A 25,504-nucleotide genomic window follows, 5' to 3' on the forward strand; every position below is an offset into this window, starting at 1 on the left:
TCATGCATATTTTGGATCCTCAGGTAAACTTCCAACTGCCTAATCCAGTTGTCAAGCTTTTCTGCATTCACTTCACCATTAAACATAGGTAATTCGAATTTTACATCAAGCTTCAAAAAAGGACTTTTTCCAGAGGATCTATGCTTATGAACAGAAGAAGACGAGGATGAAGAGGAAGAAGGTGAAGATGGGGGTGGTGGATCACCATTACCTCCATGTCCTTTCTTGGAATGATCATCATCCTTCTTACCTCCTGAAGAGCCCTCTCCTTCATGTGGATGTTTGGACGCTTCTCCAGCCAATTTCTCATTTCTTTCTTGGTACAATATCCTCACCATTTCAGTGAGATCTAAGAAAGCCTTTCTGAAGACTCTTTCTTCTTCTCTTGGATCTGTCTCTATAGGAATTTCTCCTTCATGTTCAGACATCCTTGAAGCTTCTGCTGAGACTCTTGAGGGTGAAATTGAAGGTGGAGGTGATGGCTCTCTGGCCTTCCTTGACTGAGGATTCTCTCGTTCTCTAGTCAACTGTCCTTCCCCTCTTTTAAGTTTCAACCTGGTAAGCATCAATACTTGCAAGACAATTAGAAGATCTTTGCACAAAAACAATCAAAAGACAACTACACTAGAGATTGACTGAAAAGAGCATTTATCTACTTTGCAATTGTATAACAAGAGCATTTCGAAGGCTTCCTGGCTCATTTCAGGCTCTGTCTATAGCTTATTTGACTGATTTTGATACAAAGAAGCAACAATCTAGCTCTGATACCAACTTGATCTGAATTTGAAACTACTTGAAATTGGTTTGCAAGGTATTCAATTCAGAAATAAACATGTTTAAAAGACTTCCATGTCTTGCAGAAAGGAAACACATGAAATTTTCAGCTGTTTATGACCCATCTAAGCATAGCAGAATTATTTCCTTTTACTGTTTAACACATTAAAACGAATTTGTTCTGCAAAATAAACCAACCACAGATGCAAAAGAAGTTGATAAAGCAGTTCACCCCCTCCAGGGCTACGTCTGCTGAGTCCAAAGCCCCCAAATGGGCTTGTCCTTGTTTATATAAAATGCTCAAATTGAAAATACAGCTGAATAGAAGCATCGACAGGAGAAATAGATGGTAGAAATGGATTCAGAACACTTGAATCCTTCAGGATTGACTATTGGATCACCTCCAATGGATACCTGCAACCCTGTACAGTCTTCCCAATACTAGCCCCTAGTGTCTCCTAGAACTTTCACGGCTTCAAAACGTATGCAAATGACCTCTGATGGCTGTAATACCTGCACCAATGGCTTCAGAAGGTCGAAAATACCCAAAATCAAAAAAAAATTCGTCCAAAACCGACTTTCTGGGGCCAAAGTTATGGCCATTTACTCCTGGCTGCCAGTTTGGCCTAACAAAACCCCAGTTACATTTAGTGAAGGCCAGTTAAGCCCGCCAAATATGGCGGGACCGCCAAATTTGGCGCTCCGCCAATTCTGCCGCCATCTTACTGCAGTTAAATTTAATGCTGGCCTCGGATTGCGCGCTGGCTGTTTGGCTAGGATTCTGCGTCGGGTGGTTAAGGGTTTAGCTCCTGGTTCTAGGCGCTGGTCGTATGGTGTTGGGGGGCTGGCCCCCTACTTTCCCGCCTGTAGCATATTTTAAAATTTAAAATAATTTCCTCCATGCATAACACAATGGTCGTTGGTGGCGTGCTGGTCAAAACGTTGAGTTAATATGTGGTAGGTCGGGGGTTCGACTCCCCATCCGGCCAAAATAACCTTTTTAACATCCGCCCAACAAAAGTCTGCTGACGTCATCTGGGGCCACGTGGCGCCCTCTGATTGGTGGCTGGAAAGGGAATATTCCTTGGAATATTCCAAGGAATATTCCGCAAAATATTCCTTTTTCAATTTTTTTAAAAAAAATCAAATTTCTAATGTTTTGGGCAAAATATTCTTTTGGCCATATCTTCCTCATACGGTGACCGTTTTTCGAACCGTTTGCGGCGCCGGAATCGGGAGGACGAGCACTTTCCAGTCGTTCAGCTTTGAACCAGTTCTGAGCACTTTGAATTTTGAGCATTTTTACGACACTTAGGACATGAACACCTGATCAATTTCCCACCATGTGAGAGAATCAAATCTATCTCTGTCGTCCATTGCATGGAAGTTACCATACAAACCAGTGCCACTGAAGTATTTTCCTATTTCAAGGCGCACAGCTGCACATTCCTCCCTATCAGGTATCAACTTTTCTAATGCTTGAAAATATCCACTGGTTACCTCTGGATCTAAATGGGGTTTGGTCCTAATCCTACCCCCTGGTGCAGGTTGGCCCAACCAAGATGTAGAGGAGTATTTTGGCGTAAGGATATACGCCAAGCAATGTAGTGGAAGATTAAGTCTATTCCACCATTTACACACACAATCATGAATTAGTTTGTACAAGTTGGGATCTCTGTTATGAACAATATCTTTTATTTGCCCCAACATGGTATCCATTTGCTCATACACCTCGCCAATCACTGGTTTGTCTGTATCTGCAAACCGAATCATGTGATAAATGGGCTTGGTGAAATCCAATACTTGCCTCACACTTGTCCAAAACTGACCATCAAGAGCGGCCTCCTCCACCAGTTCAAAACCTTCCCTGTCAGCTGCATTTGTAGCCCTTTCCTTTAATACCTGCCAATGTGGACTTGATACCATGCTAGCCAATGACTCTCTTACCTTCAAAAGGCACCTGAAGGTGAGGTAATAGCTACCAAATCTGGTCTTCGCAATCTTCAACAACTCCAATCTCGAGTGATTGCGGAAAAGGCCATGGGTATTGCTATGATTTGTAATAAATTTTATCATTTGTTTGCCTTTCTTGTACAAATCACCAATCCATTGGTATTGTGCATTTTTGTTCTTGACAACATCATGCATCAGAAGGTTCAATGTGTGAACCAAACATCTAGACCAAAATATGTTGGGGTATTTATCCTCAATAATTGCTCCCGCTGCCTTACAATTAGCAGCATTATCAGTGATGACTTGGATGACAATGTACGGCCCAATACGGTCAATTGTTTCAAGTAATGCTTCTACAATGTTGATAGCGGTCCTGAACTTGTCTGAGTAATCATGTGCAGTTAGAAAGATGGCACCACTAACAGACACAGCAAGAACATTTATCAATGGCTTGCCTTTTACATTTGTCCATCCATCAGATACAATGGACACCCCATGGTCAGTCCAAGAACTTGTCATTCTATTCAAAGAATGTGATATTTTTGCTTTTTCATGATCAAGTCCAACGGTTCTTGCCTTGTCATACCCAGGGCTCTTGTATCCTTTAGGCGCATCATTTATGGCAAAAACCATTTCGTGCCAATAAGGTGAGTGAAGAACATTGAATGGTATCCCACATGCATAGAGAAACCTGTAAACCTTTGAATCCACATCATTCCTACACCCCTCACCAAGGAAATCTGATATGGTTCTACGCCTTAAAGATGATGACCCTGTGCTTCTGTATCCACTGCCTTGGGAGGATACTGAAGGAGTTCTTTGTGCTTGTGGTTGTGAGCTTGGTTCAAAGAAACCCCTTGATTTTTTTATTTGTATTGGGCTTCCTCCTCTTCCCTTATGTATTTGGCTCTATCCGATGCTGACACCGCTAGACAAGTTTTGATTCCTATTTGTTTGTCTCCATCCCATGGCCTTTTCCCGCAGAGGTGTTTTCTGGCATGGGTGTATGAACCTGTGTAATCATTGTTGCAATGGGGGCAATGAAATTTAGTGGTTCCACCCCTCTCCCTGTTTCAACCTTGTTAACATATTTCCACAATGGGGTTTGGTCTTGTTTTGTTTTTCGAGAGTCATGTTCACCCTCCTCCAGCTCTTCCTCACCGGGGTTCTCATCAATTCGACTTTCTCCAGCTTCTTCATCTCCCTCTTCATTTTTTGGCCCCTCCGTTTCCTACTCTCCAGCACCATAATAACCATAAAAGGGACCAAGAAGAGGAAAATGCCAAGAAATATAGCCAGGTCCATGGTGTTTGATATTTGTAGGCTTTTGAATCTGCAAATTAATTTAATTTATTTAGATTAATTAATTTAATTTAGATTCATGATTTTTAAAATAAATAAAATTAATAAACTAGATTAAACTAACTAAATTACTACCTAACTAAATTAAACTAACTAAACTAACTAAATTACTAAGTTACTTACCTCTTTGCAGGCTTGCTCCTTGCTCCTCGCTCTCCTCGCTCCTTTGCTCTTGCTCTCCAGCTCTAACTCAACTCATTCAAGTGATAATGAAATATTTTTAGCCCCATTGGGCTTTTAAAACAATTTTTTTTTTTAAATTTGATTTTTTTTCGGGTCCGCGGATTTTGTCTTCCGCCAGATCGCTCCCGGCGCCGCGCGATTCACTCCCGGATCGAAAAATTATAATTCGGGAGCAGACGGGAGTGATCGCTCCCGGGCTGTAATTTTCGCTCCGGGAGCGACGGGGGCGACGCTCCCGACAGCAATTCCTAAATTGGTAGGGAGTGAAAAAATTTTATTCGGGAGCACGCTCCCGACCCACTCCCGAGCCGCTCCCGCCCGGAGCGCAGATTGGGAGCGGGTTCGAAGGGGGGGGCGCTCCCCCGCAACATAGTTTATGCTTGTTTTTATTGGACATCTTGGGCTAGAAATGTTGCCTCAGAGGTTGACACGGCTAAAAGAAAGTTAAAAGCATATCATGGCCACAAGCAAGAAACAAAGAAAAAGAATAGTATAAAATGCAAAAGATGGTCGAGACATTTAATATAGCACGTGGGCAAAAGCCAAAGATGAGTTCTACCGCTTACCATTATGGTCGTCAAATTGGTTCCTAGGGCTTATAAGTGCCCCCACATCATTAAAGGAACCCATGCACGTCCCAACCCCTAATGGGCAATGCACTGCCCATACATAGCATGCTCTCATTTCCTGAAGCCACAAGCAGTAATATAAAGAAAAATCAAGAAAAGGAAAAAAGGCAAATAAAGAAGGGTGGAAAAGAGAAGGTCGAGGTAACTCATGTATCCACGATTGCTCCCTCCTACATCTATACATCCAATATGTGGACATCCCTCATCATTTCCACCCTTGAACCCATGACATTTGGCCTTGAGACCCCTGTATCCCCATCCATTCATCATCATTCACATGACACCTATCAATTGAAGGATGTACTAGGAACTTTTGTTTCCCCTTAGGGGTTGGGAACACCTGATAGGGTTGTTTATTAACCACTCCTACCTAGGGAGGTAACACTACTTCGAGATCAAAGCCCCAACTTTATAAGGGAAGTCCCCTATGAAGTCTCAATGTGCCCTTGATTAACAAGCTTAGTTCACTTAGATGCACTAATGAATTATTGTACCTAATGGTGAAGTTGCAATAATGGGCATTATATGTAATTGGCAAGTGGTTTCATCATGGGTTGGGCAACTTCAATGGGGCCCAACTTCCAAGAGCACTGGAGGATCATATTGACACCCGTGAGTGAAGCGTTGAGAGCCATGGGACTCCCATCATGTGCAAAGCATCATTTCATGCCTGGGCACCTTCGGCACCCACAACACTATGCTCATTACCCCACATTATTCACGAGGTGATGCACTTGGACCAATGTGCCCCAATCGGCTTATCATTTACCACATGGTGTTGTAGTTGATCCAAGGCCCAAAGGGGTTCGTCTCCTTGAGACATGGGAGGGCAAGCACCATCGTCAAAGCCCTCAGTATTGGAGCATTACAGGCTATTTTATCATTAGGAGACCCATGCGACCAATTTTTGTTCCCCAAGCACAAATTGGGGCCCTGCATTATAAGTTACTTAGAGAGTCAGGGGCCATCCTCTAGTTCGAGATTTATGGTCCCTCTCACGCATTTTGGCACAAAGAGGACTCAATGTGACCTTCCAATGGCCTTACATCAGCATGACATCATCATTTCAGCTAGCATTTGGATGGTTAACTCATATTTTTACAAAGCTACTTGGTCAGCTTGTGATCAAAGGATGTATCTTGCCTAGTTTCATAATGTTGTGGGGCTTCTAGGCTTAATTTGACTCAATAGATCATGTATAAATAGTTGAGAGCTCATTTGAGCTACTCGTCATCATCACACTTGGATTCTTTCTCTTGTAAAGAACTCACATTTGTTTCTTTGGCTATTAGAGACTCTTTGGATGCATTCGATGTATGGAGATGGTTCGAACTTCTTTGGAGCTATTTCTTGAGTAATGGATGGATATATTGCATGTCTTGTTGTAAGTGCCTAATGTTGATGAAACTTTTCTCTTGAATTTGTTTAATGTATGAATTGTGGCTCTAGAATATGCTAAATTTGTGCCCTAATTGTTGAAGATTGATTTTGGAAAGATGGAGTATTGCATATATTATCCAAAGTATGGCATGTAATGAATGTTCCTAGTGGATTATTATCTGTTAATTCTCCATGAAACTCCATTATCTCTTGAAGTAGGTAAATGTTTGAAATTGGTACCTAAGGCATCAATTTTAATTTTTGAGCCTCCTTAGGGACGTTTTATCTCATCTTGAACATCCTAAGATTCCATATGCCCAAGTCCTTGGTTGTCATCTCTACTTTTCATCCATAATTTTTCCTCTTAAAATTTGGTCCTTTAAGGCTAGGGCGAAAATCTAGGTCTTGCAGCGAAATTTTAGGGAGGTGATTTTTCAAAAATTCGAAGGCCTGAGCATCAAGCTTAGGGCCTAGGCTACCTATGCTCCAAGTTTGGTGGGAATCCACTCGGGTTTCATCCATAAAATCTCTTTTCCTAGTGTTGCTCCAAGAGGGAAACCCTAGGTTCTTTTCCCTCAACTTGAAGAGTTCCTTGAAGGCTATATGAGATCAGTACGTGTTGAAGTATATCATAAGAAGCCTTTTCTTTTGGGCCTTGACCTTGTAAATACCAATTACCATCGAAAAACCTCAAAACCCTATGTCTTGTGCCTTCTTTTCTAGGGATTTTCTTAGAGAGCGATTCGCTTTTTTCAAGCCTTGTACCTTTATTTAGCCTCTCTTTCAAATGAGCTCTAGCTTGATCACTTCATGCCCTGTACATAGCATATCTATTCTAAGTGATCTCCTTCTCACTAGGACTCCTCCCATCAATGAAAGTCCATAAAGAGCAAGGGACTTTGGTCATGGTGAAAGTGGGTCACTGTCCTTTTTTTATCATTTAGTCTAGCTCTTTTCCCTATAGGTTTTCCCTCATTGACTTGCTAGATTGTGCGGTAACAAATACTTGATAACAAATTTGCACAAATACATACAAATAAGAGTTCACGAAAGATATTGCACATTTTTATATGGCATATGGAAAATGTAATTTCACAAATTTCATGCAAAAAGAAAGAAAATAGCATTAAACTTACACATTCAACCAAGCATCACTTCATCAATCCAAAGAAAGCCACTCCATGCAAAACATATCCTCCCCAAAACAATTTGCACTCTACTTAGCCATTGCGTCAATGAGAAAATAGAAATTCACTAATGTGAATTCTTTCAAGAGAGAAATGTTGAGTGTGTGTGACAATAATCCAAAGGAATTTGACTCCCATTTATTTATATGAGGTTGACCAAGTCAAGTTTCGTTAATTTACAATTTACGTTTAGAAGTTTGCTTAAAGCATCCAACAAGTCTAATAGGTTACAAGCTTACCTAAAGATAGCTCGACAAATTGATAAATCATAATAAAATGACATATTTTCTTCACATGGAAAAAAATCTCTCCAAGATGATGTTATCCTCATTAAACAAACATCTCCATTAAGTGACAAATTGGGTCCAAAAGTGTTCCTCGCTCCAAGATACCGCACCAATGTGAATGGGTGCATCTCCAAGCGACACCTCCTCATCCAAGACATCATAATCAAGAAGCTTTACATCACCTTCCTAAGTTGCATCGGTGACGTGGCAACACTAGGGCATGTTGTTGGCATCAAAAAGAGGTGTTCCAACCATCCCAAAGTGTCTCAAGTGATCACCATCCTTTTTTGGACTCTAGAACAAGGCAACACCTAACATGTAGGTACAAGGCTAACCAAGGGGTATCCTAGGTCCTCTAGGGCACATCTAGGTACTCGTTGGTTCAATGTTTTAGCATCCAATGGTGCAAAAGGGGCCATACATCAATGAGGAAGCTCCTCAAGGGCCAATGCTCATCTCTAGAGCGGCAACATTGGACTTGCAAGGTCACAAGTGATCTCATGATGTACTAGAAAGTTGTCAAGCCACCACTCAAGTGTTAATTTTAGGCATGTTCTATGCTTAGAGCAATTTACTTCAATTTTCACAATTAGCTCAATATCTTTTCCAGATTAGCAATCACATCAGCATTAAAGTAAACTATAGATAGAACATAAACATAAATAGCAGAAGACAAGCCAAGACAAGAGGACACAAGATGTGGCGCTAGCCAGGGACAAATCCCAATGTGGGGAAACCCTTGATCAATTCTTCTTATATGCTCTTCAATAGTTCAGCAGAGAGAGAGAGATAGTACATTTACAACAGAAGTCAACACTTTGACTTATCTAGATAACAGCATAGATCATCTCTAAGAAGATGATACATGAGATCAGTTGAAGACATGCTGCTTCAACTGATTCTCCAAGGTGACTCCTTCACCTATCGTTGTGCTGCATTTTGTCATCATGTTGCACCTCACCGCACTACACCATGTTGCACCCATCATCACTATGTTGCATCTCATCACGCTTCATTAATTAATCATGACTGTACCCATCATTGTATTGTATTATGTGGCATTGTTGCACCATGTTGCCATACTGACCTATGTGTTGGTTGCATCTTGCTTGCTTTGTTGTCCCTAGAATGCTTGTTGTCCTTATCATGCTTGTTGTTGCATGCTAGTTGTCCCTTGCATGCTTGGTGTATAAGCTGCTAAGTACCATACAACTGTCCCAGTGTTAGTTAGTTGTCCCTTGCATGCTGCTCTCCTTCGGCAGTTCTGACAGTTCCAGTTGTTCCCGGCAGTTCCGGCTGTTCCCGGTAGTTCTGGCGATTCCAGATGTTCCCGACAGTTCCGGCTGTTCCCGGTAGTTCCGGCGATTCCAGTTGTTCCCGACAGTTCTGGTAATTCCGGCAGTTCCGGCTTCTACCCTCTACGTCAGCTTTCCAGCAGTTCCGACAGTGCCGACAATTCTCGACAGTTCAGACAGTGCTGACAATTCTCGGCAGTTCTGACAATTCCCAGCAGTTCCCGCAATTCCCGACAGTTCCGACTATTCCCCGCAGTTCCAGCGTTTCCTTGCAGTTTCGACTATTCCTAGCAATCTCGGCAGTTCTGGCTTTTCCCGATAGTTCCGACAGTTCTCGGAAGTTCTGGCAATTCCGACTGTTCCCAACAATTTCAGCTTCTGCCCTCTGCGTCAGCTTTCCCGCCAGTTCCGGCTATTCCCAACAAATCGGGCAATTCCCAGCAGTTCTGGCTATCCCTGGCAGTTCCGGCAATTTCGGCTATTCCCGGCAATTCCAGCTATTCCCGGCAATTCCTGGCAATTCTGACTGTTACCGGTAGTTGCAGCTTCTGCCCTCTACGTCAGCTTTCCCGCCTGTTCTAGCAATTCCGGCTATTCCAACAGTTCCCGGCAATTCCGGCTTTTGCCCTCTGAATTAGGGCAGCGTTATCCCTTCGAACCTCTCCTCCTACTAAAACCCAAAGACAAGTAGAGAGGAAGAGATCCCAAGTGTGTTGAAATGACTTGAAGGCCACCCCTATTTATACTAAAACGTTGAGCACAAGTGGGGTTTATTTGGTTGTTGGCCGACCTTGACGAATTGTCCCATAACACAAATAAATTCATATCTCCATGAATACTTATCGGAATCGGATAATCTTTAGATCAATCCTACACCTCTCAATGAGAGGGATCCAAGAAAAATATCAGCTTCCATTAATAAGATGACCCACATGGATTTTGGCCCTAGTTGTCAATTTTAACATCAAGGGACATCCAATGCATCTATGAGAAATTCCCTGAAACATAACCTCAAGATCAAGAGAAATCAACATCACTAGGTAAAGAAACCATTAAAGTATCATAGTGAACCATATTCAACACTAGGGGCAAAAAAAATTCTCACAAGCCTTGCCTTCGAATGTATTTCTAGTTGATGATTTGCAAGAAAGTTACCACACGTGTTACGGATGATTATACAATTTGCCCTATTAGATGCTTCTAGGAAAATGGGGAAGGATAGTTACTAGGTAGGTCCATCAATCCATAGGTGTATGTGATAAATGAGTTCATGGAATGGGAAAGACTTTAGGGAAGATGCCACTATCTTGGTGCCCAGCCTCCCAAAGTGTCTCAAGTGATCACCCTCTGTAAGATACCCCTTTGGAGTACTTTAGAATTCCCTTTCAAATTTCTGAGTTTGGTCTGAGTTTTCAGTGTGTCATTCGTCAAACAATTTGTGTATGTCGCTGGAAAATACATTAGGGCAGTGTTTAATTCACTTTTCTTTACATTACATTTACTTGTGATATTATATTCTTATTGTTCTTGATTATGTTTATGTTCTTATTATCAAATAAATGCCAAAACAATAAAGATAACAACCATAGAAAAATGAACACAAGATATAGGCTCCAAGCCATGGCAAATCCCCTCAAAGCGGAAAACCCATAAAGAACTTCTCTTCTTATAGAATCAACTTCAAAGGAGACTTCCAAGACCAAATCCTAAACCAACGCTTCCACCAAGAACCAAGCCAACCAACCTTCCTCCTTCAATGCAAACGAAGCATAATAGCCTTTACATCTCATCAACAAAGTCTACAACGCCTTCCTAAAGTTTTCATATGTTGAGAAATTGAAAGGGCTAGTGATGTTTATGATTTCTCTATCTAGATAACTGCTTGTGAAGTAACCTTTGTTCTTTAGACAATTCAAACAAGATCTTTTATATGTTAGAGATTATTAACTTCATCAACCAGCTACCATGCATAATAAACAAAAGAACATAAACACAAGATATAGGCAGCAACCAGGGCAAAACCTCTCCAAACCTGAGAGGAAAACCCACGTAATTCTTCTTATAGTTTCTTCTCTTGACAAAATTTCCAAGATCAATACAAAGACCCTTGAAATCAAGTGACTCCAAGATCAAGGCTAGAATCTCTTCTTACTGCTGCAACATGGATCTGAACTGCTACCAACCATGAAGGATTTTGCTTCCTTCTCCCTTCCTCTCCTTCTTCCAAACTTCTCTTGCTTAAGGTAGTTCATTGGCCGAGAAGATCACTTCAATACATGCATTCAACAAGGGTGATCTGATCCCTTCAATTGACTGTCTAGAAACCCTTACTGCAGTCCTGAAGCTACTGTAGGTTCTCCACGTGTAAGTGAACAATTTGCTCTTATAATCCTTCTCTTACTTCGCTATGATAGTGGCTCCTTCCTAGCCCAATATCCGAACCTTTTTGGATCTGGAATCAACCCTTATTACAGAAATATTCTAGGACTGTATCACAACCCTAACAAGGATCAGATTCTCCGCACATGTGACAGAATCATGGCCTTTCTAGCTTGCTAGATCCTCGATCTAGAAGTTTTTATTCTTCAAACGTATCTGCCCTTCAAGTAGACTTGAGATCAAATACTATACTTCGTGGTGATGGCTTGTATGATGATGCCCTAGCCTCACACAACAATCCCTGTGGTTAAGGACAGCAGAACAATCCTTATGCTTCTCGACCTGCGGCTACTTGAATAGACCCTTTCCTCACACTGTTGATAGGCTCCTTCGCATAGGAAGCAGATCCTTCCTTCACCCTTCTTCACATAGACATAGACCCAATCCAAGTGTGTGTCCAAATGCATGAGGAGGGGGTCTATTTATAGTGTATAAGGCCTCCATGACCCATTCCTTAGCCGACTTGAAGCCGACATGATACTTCAATTATAAATATATTTTATGCCGAAAAATACATTGATCCTATTGTATGTGTTTGGAAGGATCATTTAGTAGCCCTTTTGATCTTCCCTTTGAAGGAGACTTTGCCACATGATTCTGCCATTGATCTTGGAGTCATACTTGTACATTTCAAGTGTAAACATTAATGACACAACCTATTACCTAGAGCTCATAATGAGAGCTACAAAGACAAATACATTTTTGATCATTAAACCCATTATTCAAATTTACAAAATACTTTGCCAGATACAATTTACATCATTTGTATTGACTTGTGTCATTATGAAGACCGAACCTAGTTACACTTTCTTCAACATCATACTTGTTGCATGACCAAAAACCTAGCCCTCTTGCACATGTGCGCTGCTACAGAGAGAATACAAATTTCTTAACAGAATAGAGCTCGACTCTTTCTTCACTAGGCTCTTCTAGCCTTCCTAAGACTTTTGAATGTCTCCTTCAATTGCGGATCAAAACCAAGAGATGCTTGCTTATTTTTTTATTTTTTTTAAATGAGGTCGGAGCTCTTCTTTTTATAGCCTTTCCAAAAGGCTCCATTAGCCCTCTTCACGTTGACTTCTTCCTAGTTAGCTGACTTGGTCTTGGGAGCCTTCTAGACACTTCCAAATACAAAATATTTTTTTTAATACAAATGCCCAGAAGAGTCTTTTACATTATGACAAGGACACTTTGACACATGTAAACACTACGAGACCTAATGACAAATATTTTAAGCATGTAACCCATGCTTTTACAAAAAATAATTTTTTCTTCTATTCTTACATCATTTTCTTTCTCCATTTGATAAAACACATGAGTCAAATGACAATTATGAAGACCAAAACTAGTTACATTTTCCAACACTTCCTCTTAACTAGGGAGGTGTTCATAATTGTCCAACCGGTACAAGGACAGTACTCCCTTTGAAAAGTTCTCATAAGAAGAGTTGGATTGGTAAGTCATTTGTAAGCATCAACATCATGATCAACCAAAACTGTCTATGAGGCCTAACTAGACAAGCTCAACTTTATTTGAGAGTATTATGTTGGGAGGCTTTACATGTGATACAGCTCTACCTTAAGGTACATACCCCATCCGGATGTTCACCTGGTATGTCCTTGACTATTATTATCTTGGATTTCCAGACCTGAATCCTCATAGAATATCGGTCCTCCAACCACTCTTATCTTGGACACTTGTCCTATCCTCAAAGAGTGTCAATCCCTTTCCTTTCTTGGATATTCTATCCTCAAAGAAACCACAAATGTTTATCCAATTCCCCACCATTCTCTCTCCAAGGCCTTCACTTAGACTTATGGTTGTTAGTCATGGTCAAGTGCATGACACATGAAGAAGAAAATGCTTACGTGATGTTCAACATCACTCCCTCTCTCCCAAAGAGGATATCCCTATTCTCCTTTTAATCAGAGAATAGATCCATGCTCCTATCAAGGAGACTCCTTTACTCCCTCTCGAATTCAAAGGGGATTCCTAACTTCCTTTTCTACCTGAGAAGTCATACAAGGAGACTCCTTTACTCCCTCTCGAATTCAGAGGGGATTCCTAACTTCCTTTTCTACCTGAGAAGTCATACAAGCTTTCCATCTTGCTTCCATCAGAGTATCAACTACATGTTCTTAATAGTTGAATAGCTCCTTCCTTCCTTCCTTCACATCTCATTATATCGAACTTGCTTCCTTTCTAGTTATCATGGAGCCATCTTCCTCCTTAATCTGTGGCAAGTTCCAGGTCATCAGTTTTGCACATCACTTTCATCTTGTCATCATCAATGAAGGTATTATATTGAGTCTTCCCAAACTTCAAGTTGATTATAGCTTTCTCATGAAAGTGATCTCCTTTGACCTTCATGTTCTCTTCTTGCACTACTACCTTTCAATCCCAAGATGAAAACATCTTTTATAGTTGCCAAGTATCAGATATTGAGCTTCCCTCAACATTCTCCATAAAGTTGAACTTGCCTCAACTGTCATCATGCATTCTTGCAACATCTTGCCTAGTAGAAAAACAATATGTTAACTAGATAACCAACAAAAATATTAACATCAGAGTTACCTCATCATGGCAACTTTCTCATCATCAGCATACTCATGGTCCATCTCCACTCAAATCTTCCTTCTTGCATCATAGTGCCCAAGGATTGAACTTGATTACCAAGTTACCATTTGCTTCCGGAGATTGTACTAGATGTTGATCATTAATAAATATATCCTAATGAGAAAGTCTTAGCATTTTATTCACTCTACAATAGGTCAAATTTATCTTCTTAGGCATCATATAGCCAACTAAAAGATTCACTATGCATATGACCAAGGGTCACATGCTTTCATGGTGGGGCTGACTTGACCATTTGGGGCCTCCAAGAATCCCAAAAATACAAATTATAATTTCTCACTTTCATATTTTTTCTTGGCCAACTTGGAAGGCCTTTTGGCATGTGGGAATACCTATGATGCTACACAAAAATCAACAAAGAGGTGTCAAGCCACTCCTCAACGGACATCCATTGCATCTATGAGAAACCACCTGAAACGTAACCTCAAGATCAAGTGAGCTCAACATCATTAGTTAAAGAAACCATTAGCATATCATAGAGAACCATATTCAATGCTACAAACACAAAAATACTTCTCATGAGCCTTGTTTTCAAATGTCTTTTGTGCAAGTTATCACACTTGTGTTAGGGATTATTATACAATTATCCCTATTAGCCTCTTCTAGCCCCAAGGGGAAGGATAGTTGCTAGATAGGCCATCAATTCATAGGTGCATATGATAAATGAGTACACGGAATGGTTAAAACTTATGACTTTTGAGGAAGATGCCGCTGTCATGATGCCAGCTAAAAAAGGTCCAACATCTTGAGTGTAATGATGATAAGAGGGAGCAAACGCAGAGGCTTGAGCTATAACTTTCCTCCACCTACTTTTTCCACCCGTCTAGTGCGCCTTTTACTTCAAAGATTTTTTTTGTTTCTTGTATAGCTTGGGTAACCATCTTGCTTGAAACTTGTTCAATACTCCTTAAAGATGTAGTGTTTAATTACTCATCGGGGTTGGGCCAATTATGACTTCCTTCAATTTATAAATTGCATGATATACTTAGGAACTGGGTGATGGCTAATGGGGGGATTAGAGCTTAGGCTAGGCTTTTGACCACATTCTTATTATTATACTTGGACATCTTTTGCAATTTTTTTCATTTTCTTTTAGTTGTGGCCATATATTATTTTATCATTCTTTCAGTTGCATCAACCTCCTAACACCATGTTTTTGGACCCTGACTTCAGGATGTGGATAAAGGGTGTCAGTACCGATGACAAATGACAACCAACCCAAAGAATGGAAGTAGATACAAGGATAGATGGAAAGTGGCAAGCATGGATTACTTTGGGCATGCTACATCAATTAGTGCCTCCTATTATTGTCCCTCTTGAACAGTGGAAAGAAAAGGCCTCATGGGAGGTCACACTAGATTAGGGACAAAGGATAACCTCCTAGGTGACATGTGGGAACAAGGGTACAATCAAGAGCGGTCAATTATTGTTAAATTATGGTATGTTCTATGCTTAGAGCAATTTACTTCAATTTCTTCTTATTAGCCCAATGTCAATTCTCAGTATAACAATCACATTAACATATAAGTAAAATGTTGATAGAACATAAATAAAATCGACAGAAGACGAGCCAAGACAAGAGACACAAGATGTGTCAGCTAGCCAGGGAAAAACCCCAATGCGGGGAAACTGTAACGAATAAAATATATATAAATAATGTCAAATAATTGTAAACAATAATAATCATAAATAATGATTAGTTAAACTAGTAATTAGATTGAAGAGGCATGTCTAAATGAAACATGACCCTTCATGAAGATACACTTGCTTGATATGTAAGCAAGCCTCTCATTCTCATTGTAAATCATTCTTATCATTCTTATTCTTATTCATTTTAATATAATATTTGTATCTTTATGGATGTTTTGATATTCCAAGTCTTTTGGAGTAATTAATCTATCGAAGGAACTTTGTTCGCTTCATTTGGTATCAGAGCAATTCGGTCCTCTAGGTTGTTTGACCTGTGCACAAAGCTCGTTCTCCAATCCAAGTCTTTGGCTATCAAAATTTGTCAACCTTGCTGCCGTATAATTGAAGCATTTGGCTCAATATTTGGGAGTTTCTCATTTTCTCCGTTTTTCTAGGCCTTTGGCCATTAAAATTAAAATTAAAAGAAAATTCACTAGTTGACCTTTGGCCATCAATAAAAAAAAATTAATTAATTAATTAATCAATCAAACAAAAAAAAAGCAAATAAATTAAAAGAGAAAAAAAAAAAAAAAGATTTAAAATCACCTGGTAGAAGCTCGTGGTTTTAGAAACAACCCATGGTAATTGCCCATGGTATTTTAAAAGTAAAACAAAACAAAAAAGGAATACGTTTTACTTTTTACGTGGAGAACATTTTAACGGAGGTTTTAAAAAACAACCCATGGTAATAGCCCATGGTATTTTAACATCGTGACTGTGTCATATGAAAAGACGTGACCTTTATAATTATTAAGTGGGGTGACATTAAAAAGTTATCAAGGGAGTAATTAAGTATATAAAAAAGGGACCAATTTATTATTAAAAATAATAATAATAATAAGTAAAACTATTATTATTTTAAGATAATAAAGTTATTTTGAAAAGGGGTCTTAATATAAAGAAATACATACATATATAGAGGGCAACAACATAAAGGAGTATTTTTTTTAAAAAGGGTATTCAAGTTTTTAACAATCCACATTAAGGGAGAATATTGGAAATATATATATAAAAAAAAGGAAGATAAAAGAAGTGAAAAAAATGGAATTTCTAAGTAATGAACAAAAATAATTCCAAAGAGAGGTAAAACACGAAATCACAATATTTAAGCGACAATATGCTGAATTTGTGGATATGCATCACAAAGAAATAATAGAAAGGACGAAGAAAATTCTCGTCTCAAGGACCACCTCGAAAGATTACTTGTGCAAGTGAAGAAGACTAAGGTCACAAAGAAAGAACTCAAGAAGCACTTATCAGAACAAGAAGATGAAACTTTGCGTTTAAAGAACCTTAATAAAAAATTATTAGAACAAATCAACGATTTAAAAGATGAAAATCTTAAAATTCAAAACACTGAAAATAAGGTTGATAAATCAAAAATCAAAGAACTTTTACGACTGAAAAACCATAATCAAAGTCTACTCACTCAAATGAAGAAACTGAAGGATGATAAAAAAGCATTAAAAGATAAGTTGGAATAATTCACCAAGAAGATCATATCAGTGTGTATCGACGAAGATGACTATTCCAAGACAGAAGGACATTCGAAGCTGAAAAAAAGATCAAGCCTTTTTCATCGACAAGCTTTGAGGACAAAGCTTTTTGAGGAAGAAGGCAATGTAGCGAATAAAATATATATAAATAATGTAAAATAATTGTAAACAATAATAATCATAAATAATGATTAGTTAAACTAGTAATTAGGTTGAAGAGGCATGTCTAAATGAAACATGACTCTTCATGAAGAGACGCTTGATATATAAGCAAGCCTCTCGTTCTCATTGGAAATCATTCTTATCATTCTTATTCTTATTCATTTTAATATAATATTTGTATCCTTATGGATGTTTTGATATTCCAAGTCTTTTGGAGTAATTAATCTATTGAAGGAACTTTGTTTGCTTCAGAAACCCTTCGATCAATTCTTCTCTATTCTTCAATAATTCAGCAGAGAGATAGAGATAGTACAATATCAAAAATTTGTGATTTATAACAGCAGCAACATAAATCAAATCAGCAAGGTCAAAGTTGGTCAAACAACTCACCAACGACCTTAAGATATCCTAGGAGAACTCAGCCTCCAACAACAAGTATGTGCAGCCCAAAACAAGCCAAGTAAGAGGGAGAAGCTACAGCAACCTGCAGCCAACCCTAACCAGTCAATGTTGTCCCAAATCAGCCCTCCAAAAGTCAATGCAGCACTTCATCTAGCATAGGAGAGGCTGCCCACGTAAAGCCGCAGTCAAAGAGGGTAAGACACTAGTCAAAGCATGTTGAAATTTGGTACCGAAGGACAGGTGGTTCCCTAAGGCTTTGATCTTTGGCCTAGGGAAAAGTGTCCAAAAGAATTTAACTTTTCTCCTAAAGTGACTTTATAATTTTTATAAAGTCAAATCTAATTTAAAAGTGACTTTAAGTGATAAAGTTACTAAAATCTAATTTTAAAGTGACTTTAATAAAGTCAATGTAAAATTAGAAAGAAAAAGTGACTTTGGAAATAAATGACTAAGTGGGTCTTTATTAAAGTGGGGTGAATTAAAAAATAAAAAGTGAGATTTAAATGAGCATTTAATCTCAGCCCTAGATCTCAATCTATTTCAGCTATTGGATTTAGGGATTCCCCAAAAGTCACTTAGGGTTAGATTAAAGGAGGGAAAGGAGGAAAAGGTCATTCATTCTTTCATGAGCAAATTGAGAGAAGGAGAGCAAGAGAGCAAGGGAGATTTCTGGACAGAGAGGAGAAGGAAGCAGCAGCTTGGCACACATTCCAAGGCAGCATTTCAGCAAGTCCGTACAGCTGAGTTAGCACACAGTGAAAGGCAGGTTTTGGGCACGATTTTCTAGAAAGGTCGTACAGTGTTTTTGGTTCAGATTCCAAGGAGGCCGTACAGCAAGTTAGCACAGAAATCGAGGAGCGGAAAAACTGAAGTTTGCTAGCACATTTTTCAAGGGACGCCATACAGCAAGTGGCTGTACCTTGGCATGCTTTTCTAGGCAGAAATCCGTACAGTCGTACTGCTGTTTTCTACATAGAAATCGAGAAAAATTGTACAGCAGCATTTATGGCAGTATGCACGCTTTTCTAGGCAGTCCGCACAGCAGCATTTAAGGCTGAAATTTGGGCACAAAAATCGAAGAGGTCGTATAGCATTTATTGTTGTTCTGTTTTGCTGTTTGCAAGTTTTTCCAGTTGGTTGTGAAGCAGGGAAAACGAGATAAATTGTAAAAGTTTGCTTGCTGATTGCTTGCTGAATATTTCTCTTACTGTAAAAGCATTTTCAGAAATAAGAAGGAGCTTTCGAACGAGTTTTCCCCAAGAGTTGTAGGGGGCTTTTCCAGGGTCACCTTGACCAAAAATCACTGTGTTTAAATGAGTTAAATGGTTGTTTGTATGTGCTGATATTTATTTCTGCATTTTCCAGCATTTTGTTATATTTACAGAATTTGTGTTTTCAGCAAAAAAAAATTTCCTGTTGTTGAATATATGGATATGGGAAAGGGCATTTAACTATTTTGGAGAAATAAGGTGAAACTAAAAACCGGGGTGGGAAATGAGAAATTTCTACATGGTATCAGAGCTTGAGTGCTGAAGTGCAGTTTGGGACAGCAAGGAGAAAAATTACAGCCTGTTGATTTTTCACTCAGAAAATTCCAGCAAGCTGATATTTCACAAACAGCAGTTTTATCTTTACTACAGCAGTGCTATTTTTCAGTTTGAGGACAGCAAGATGTCATTGGGATTGAGGGTGGAGGATAGGTTGGATGGGCATACCAATTACAGCGTTTGGAAGGAGAGAATGCAGAGTATCTTTGAGGAGGCAGAAGTCTGGGACATTATGGTGCATACCACACAGAACCCTGTTGTTGTGCCTACTGATGCTACTTAGTTGGCTGCTTATAATAGAAAGAACAACAAGGGTAAGACACTGATTCTAGACGGAGTCAAAGACCATTGCATTCCTCATGTGAGAAGAAAGAGAAATGCCCATGAGATGTGGACAGCATTGTCCAATCTCTACCAGAGTACCAATGAGAACCGGAAAATGGTCCTGAAGGAGAAGCTGAAGACCATTAAGATGGGTAATGATACTGCAGTTGGATATCTCACAAAGATTACTAATGTGAGAGATGAGTTGGCAGCAGTTGAAGAGGTCATTCCACCCACTGAGTTGGTGTGGATTGCAGTGAATGTCCTCCCCCGTTCATGGATGAACTTTGTTGATGGGGTTTGTGCACGTGAGGCCCTTCCCACATCGGAGAGGTTTTGGGATGATTGCATTCAGACAGAGATCAGGAAAGGTCAGCTTGGGGCAACCAAGCCAATTGAGCAGGATGAGGATGTAGCACTGTTGGCAAGAGGCAAGAAAGGCAAAGGGAAGAAGCAGGGTTCCACAAGCAATGGTGAGGGCAAAGGCAAAGGTAAAGGTAAACAGGGTAACACACAAAAGGACTATTCCAAGGTGAAGTGTTGGAATTGTCAAAAGATGGGACATTATGCAATTATGTGTCCGGAGAAGAAGAAGAAAAAGGGGTAGAACCAGAGCTTGGCAGCTTCAACAAAGGTTGAGGACTTTGCAGATTGTTTTGACCGAGAGTTTGGGTTCACTGCATGTGAGTCCTCTAGTGCAAGATCACCTGCCACACAGGTTCAGAGGGAGAATGCTTTTCCCTCGATTAACGGAGCATCTTCAGGTATCTGATATGTGGACAGTGGGGCTTCACGTCACATGACACGAGTCCGTGAGTACTTCTCTGAGCTTTCAAAGAGTGGCACTGATATAGAGGTAGTACTAAGTGATGACAAAGTTGTTAGAGCAGTCGGTGTGGGGATACTGACATTTCAGAGGGAGTCCAAACCTCCCTTGAAGGTGTCAGATGTTCTTTATGTGCCAGGGATGAGGAAGAACCTCATATCCGTCTCAGCTTTGGAGGACAGAGGATATGAGGTACTGTTCAGAGAAGAACAGGTGTTGATGTATCCCAGGGGCACTCCAGCTAATTCATCTAGAGTGATAGGTGTACGCCATGCAAAGGTGTACAAGTTTGCATTCCAGCCCCTTTTGGCATTAAGCAGTAGTACCAACAGCAGAGCTAGCAGTTCTGATTTGTGTGAGATTTGGCACCGCAGGATGAGGCATATGTATCATGGAGCCTTGAGGACCTTGCGGGAGATCACTACAAGTGTGCCAAATTTCAGTACTGATCACTTTGATACTTGCAGAGGATGTGCAATGTGCAAGTTTGCCAAATCCCCTTTTCCCAGCAGTGACAGCAGAGCGACTGGGATACTTGATTTGATTCATTCCGATGTGAGCGGTCGGATGTCTCATGTTTACTTGAGTGGATATGAATACTATGTTTTATTCATTGATGATCACTCCAGGAGGACCTGGATTTATTTCTTGAAGACCAAGAGTGAGGTCTTCAAGCGGTTTCAGGAGTTTAGAGCTCTTGTGGAGACACAAACAGGTCGGAAGATCAAGTCCTTGAGGTCGGACAATGGAGGAGAGTACACCCATGGAGAGTTTGTTGACTATTGTACGAAGGCAGGGATTAGGAGGGAGTTCACTGTTCCTTACAACCCCTAGCAGAACAGGGTTGCGGAGAGGAAGAACAGATCCATCGAAGGGGCTGCCAAAGCAATGTTACATGATCAGGGGTTGCCATTGTTCTTGTGGGCAGAGGCCTGCAACACCACTGTTTATTTGCAGAAGAAGAGTCTGCATCGTGCCTTGGGGCACATGATTCCGGAGGAGGCTTTTTCTGGGAAGAAGCCTGATATTGATCATCTTCGTATATTTGGGTGCATTACATACTCCTACATACCCAGGGAGAAGAGGACCAAACTAGAGCCCACCGCAGAGAAGGGTATCTTTGTGGGCTACAGTGAGACCTCAAAGGCCTTTCGGATTTACATTCTTGCACAGAGGAAAGTTGTTGTCAGGCGGGATGTGAAGTTCGAGGAGGACAGGGCCTTTAGGAGGTCACGGGAGTTAGAGTATCTGGATCAGCCAGACCCTCAGCAGTAGTTGAGTTAGTCGCAGGGATCCAGTGGGCAGGGATCAGGAGGATCCGGAGGTACATCTATGAGGATGTCAAGTCCGTCTGTGAGCAGTGGCTCGCCGAGCCAGAGGGGTGGTGCTTCGGGCAGCATGCAGAGCAGTCCACAGAGTAGTTCACTAGGGAGTCCACTGATGGACAGTTCACACGGTACCTCAGCTTCTACAGGTTCAGGTGCAGGTAGGAGGACAGCAGACAGACAGTCAGGAGTTCAGGGTCCTGATGATGATGAGGAGGAGTTTCATTCTCCAATGGGAGAAGTACGCTCAGGGAAGAGGAAGCCCAAGTGCCTTCAGGACACCTTGAGAGATGCCACATCTGTTGCTGAGCCTAAGAGGCCGGTCAGAGAAAATAGACCACCTGAGAAGTTTTGTAGCTATATGGCAATGGCTACTAGCATCCTTGACTCTGAGCCTTCTAGCTATGACGAGGCAGCTGGCCAGCAGGTCTGGAGAGAGGCCATGCAGGAGGAGTATTCTTCTATCATGAAGAATAATGTTTGGGAGGTGGTGCCAAGGCCTGAGGGCAAATCCGTGGTTACTTCCAGATGGCTTTACAAGGTAAAGCATGCTGCAGATGGCAGCATTGAGAAATTCAAAGCGAGGTTTGTGGCTAGAGGGTTCTCCCAGGTAGAGGAAGTTGATTATGAGGAGACCTTCGCTCCCGTGGCTCGATATACTTCGATCCGCTCCATTATATCGATAGAAGCAGAGATGGGTTGGAAGATCCACCAGATGGATGTGAAGACTGCATTTCTCAATGGCTTCATACAGGAGGAGGTGTACATTTAGCAGCCACAGGGCTTTGAGGTGCATGGGAAGGAATCCCATGTGTGCAGACTAAAGAAGGCCCTTTATGGTCTGAAGCAAGCTCTCAGAGCTTGGTACTCCAGGATAGATACATACTTGCAGGGGATGGGTTTCACAAAGAGTGAGACAGATCCGAACCTTCACTATATTGTGATAAGTGAGGAGCCTCTCATTTTGGTGTTGTATGTGGATGACTTGGTCATTACAGGTGCAGAGAGACTCATAGAGCACTGCAAGAGAGATCTTGCGGCGAAGTTTGAGACGAAGGACATCGGCTTGATGCATTACTTTTTGGGTTTGGAGGTGTGGCAGGAGGAGGGGCATTTCTTCCTAGGGCAGGGGAAGTATATTGTGGACATCCTTGGCAGATTCCACATGGAGGATAGTAAACCCATGTTGACATCGATGATCACCAACTGGAAGAAGCTTCATGCTTCGGATTCCGAGTTGGTGGATCCCACATTGTACAGGCAGCTGATTGGTTCCTTGATGTATTTGGTCAACCCTAGACCAGATATTTGTTTTGCAGTCAACACAATGAGTCAGTTTATGTGTGAGCCTAGGAAGGTTCACTACGTGGTTGCAAAACACATTTTGCGATACCTGCAGGGGACAGTGGATTATGGTCTGGACTACAGGCAGGGGGATGGAGTGAGATTGGCAGGTTATACTGATTCTGATAGGACAAGTTGTGCTTCTGATAGGAATAGTACTTCAGGGTGCTGTTTTGGGTTGGGTTCGGCAATGTCATGGTTCAGCCGGAAGCAGAAGTCAGTAGCATTGAGTTTAGCGGAATATGGCAGCCAATCTAGCTAGTTGTGAGGCCATCTGGCTTCACAAGATGTTGTTTGGCTTATTTGGTCAGCCGTTGAGACCTTCAATGATTTACTTTTATAATCAGAGTTGCATTAAACTCACGGAGAATCCAGTATTTCATGACAGGTCAAAGCATATCGGGATCAAATATCATTTCATCAGAGACTATGTTCAAAACAATATTGCACGAAGCGGGAGCGAAGCGGAAGCGGGAGCGCGGAAGCGTCATTTTCCAAAAATCTAGGAAGCGAAGCGTCCGCGGAAGCGTCTGCTATATATATATATATTTTTTTATATTTTTTTGCATTTATACTCAAAACAAACATCCCAAATACCAAATTAATTGTAGAAGACATGAAAACATGCATATTTTTGCATAAATCAAGATAGATATGGCATCCATGATTCCATTGTAGTTACTAGTATGTACAACAATCATCTATATTCTAGCTATTACAAACATACATCAATTTTTTTGCATATTATAAAACATAAAACATTTAAGCATATTATAAAACATAAACCATAGAGCATATTATGATTTATCTAGCAAGTGAGCAACTGTCAACATTTGTCATGTCCAAAATTCAAATAATAATGTTTACAAAATATGTCACTTGGTCACCGCCAAGCCAAAAAGGTTCAAAATTCAAATTCACAAGTCTACAAGTCTAATGAGTAATCTATGACAAAAAGTAGTAGATTGTGAATATATCTACTAATCTCTCCTCCTTCCACCACGAATAGAACGTGATGGCGGGCCTCCACGTGGTGGCAATGAAGAAGATGGTCCCTGTGTAAGTCGTGGCACTGAAACTGATGAAGAAGAACCCCCTGCCATGGAACCTAGGAACCAAGGGACCAGATGGGGGTGGGGGTGGGGGTGGTGGCATATCAACACGGTCATCATCATCCTAGAATCGCTCAAAAAATTCATGCAAAAAAAAAACACTAGTTAACAAAAAAATTAAAAACATGAATTAGAGAAATGCTTTATAAGGGAAAATTGGAAAATTCATACCACAATGGACATACCTGGATAAGAGCATCCTCTAATTGCTCTAGTCGCAACACTCCATCCTCCAAATTGGGCTCCTCTGGATTCTTGTCCCAAATCAACAAGTCTTTATTAGACTTTGCATCTTCACAGTAATGGGACAACAATCGCAAGTTGTAATGAACATAAACCAAGCTCTCTGCCCGGTCTAAATTCAACCTGTTCCTTTTAACACTGTGGATGAAAGAATAAGAGCTCCAACACCTCTCTACAGAAGAAGTGTTTACCACCTGTGATAGCACCCGCAATGCCAAACTCTGTAGAAGTGGAGTACCCCCTCCATGCATGTTCCACCACTCAAGAGCAGAAAAAGTCGCTCGATCTTGAATTGCATGCATGCTCCCAAATAGACCAGTGTTGAGCGTATAGTTGCTCACCTGTCTCCGTACCAATGCAGCCTCCTCCTCATCAAGGATTAATTTACTCAATGCAGCCATATATTTTTCGTGAACCTCTCTATCTTGGTGTGGTTTTTTCCTGCTTCCCCCCCAGGTGCTGGTGTTGAAAGCCATGATGGATGATAGTATTTAGGTGTCAAAACATATGCTAATGCATGCAATGGAATATTTAGCATTTCCCATCGGTTTTGCACCTCTACACGAATATAATTGTACAAGGTGGTATCTCTAGGCTCAACAATGTCTTTAATCTGCCCCAACATGCTATCCATTTGCTCATACACCTCCCCAATTACTGGTCGATCTGAATCTGCAAACTTGATCATGTAATAAATTGGTTTGGTGAATTGCAAAACATATTTAACCTGTGACCAAAAGTAACTGTCAAGAACAGTGTCCTTGACTACATTAGCACCATCTGAGTTAGTGTTAATTTCATCCCATGTTTCAGCACACACCAGATTAGTTAAAGCTTGTCTCACCCTCACTAGCCGCCTAAAGGTGAGGTAATAACTAGCAAATCTTGTCTTTGCAATTTTAAGCAATTGC

General features: G+C 40.7%; 2 protein-coding genes across 2 annotated transcripts in view; both read right to left on the bottom strand.

Annotated features, from left to right (window-relative positions):
- Positions 1-25,504, bottom strand: part of LOC149240377 (phosphoglucan, water dikinase, chloroplastic-like) — a 246,842-nt gene that overhangs the window by 160,819 nt on the left and 60,519 nt on the right. The window lies entirely within an intron of this gene.
- On the bottom strand, positions 18,711-24,844 carry LOC149240379 (uncharacterized). The gene is made up of 3 exons (XM_089461022.1): positions 24,536-24,844; positions 24,332-24,414; positions 18,711-18,840 (listed from the first exon to the last, which is right to left on the bottom strand). The coding sequence occupies exons 1-3, from the start codon at positions 24,842-24,844 to the stop codon at positions 18,711-18,713; spliced, it is 522 nt and encodes a 173-aa protein (XP_089317148.1).

This window comes from Pinus tabuliformis, chromosome 8, assembly GCF_031772625.1.
Source record: "Pinus tabuliformis cultivar Carrire ecotype Pingquan chromosome 8, CPIR1, whole genome shotgun sequence".
NCBI classification, from domain to species: Eukaryota; Viridiplantae; Streptophyta; class Pinopsida; order Pinales; family Pinaceae; genus Pinus; species Pinus tabuliformis.

What these genes read in the sequence shown, in the direction of transcription:
- LOC149240379 (XM_089461022.1), bottom strand. Translation starts at nt 24,844, where the DNA reads ATGCATGGAGGGGGTACTCCACTTCTACAGAGTTTGGCATTGCGGGTG. An exon ending in TAGAGGATGCTCTTATCCAG is followed by an intron (nt 24,415 to 24,535) that starts GTATGTCCATTG and finishes GAGCGATTCTAG; the next exon opens with GATGATGATGACCGTGTTGA. An exon ending in CCTAGGTTCCATGGCAGGGG is followed by an intron (nt 18,841 to 24,331) that starts GTTCTTCTTCAT and finishes ATTTCTATGTAG; the next exon opens with AAAACAGCAGTACGACTGTA.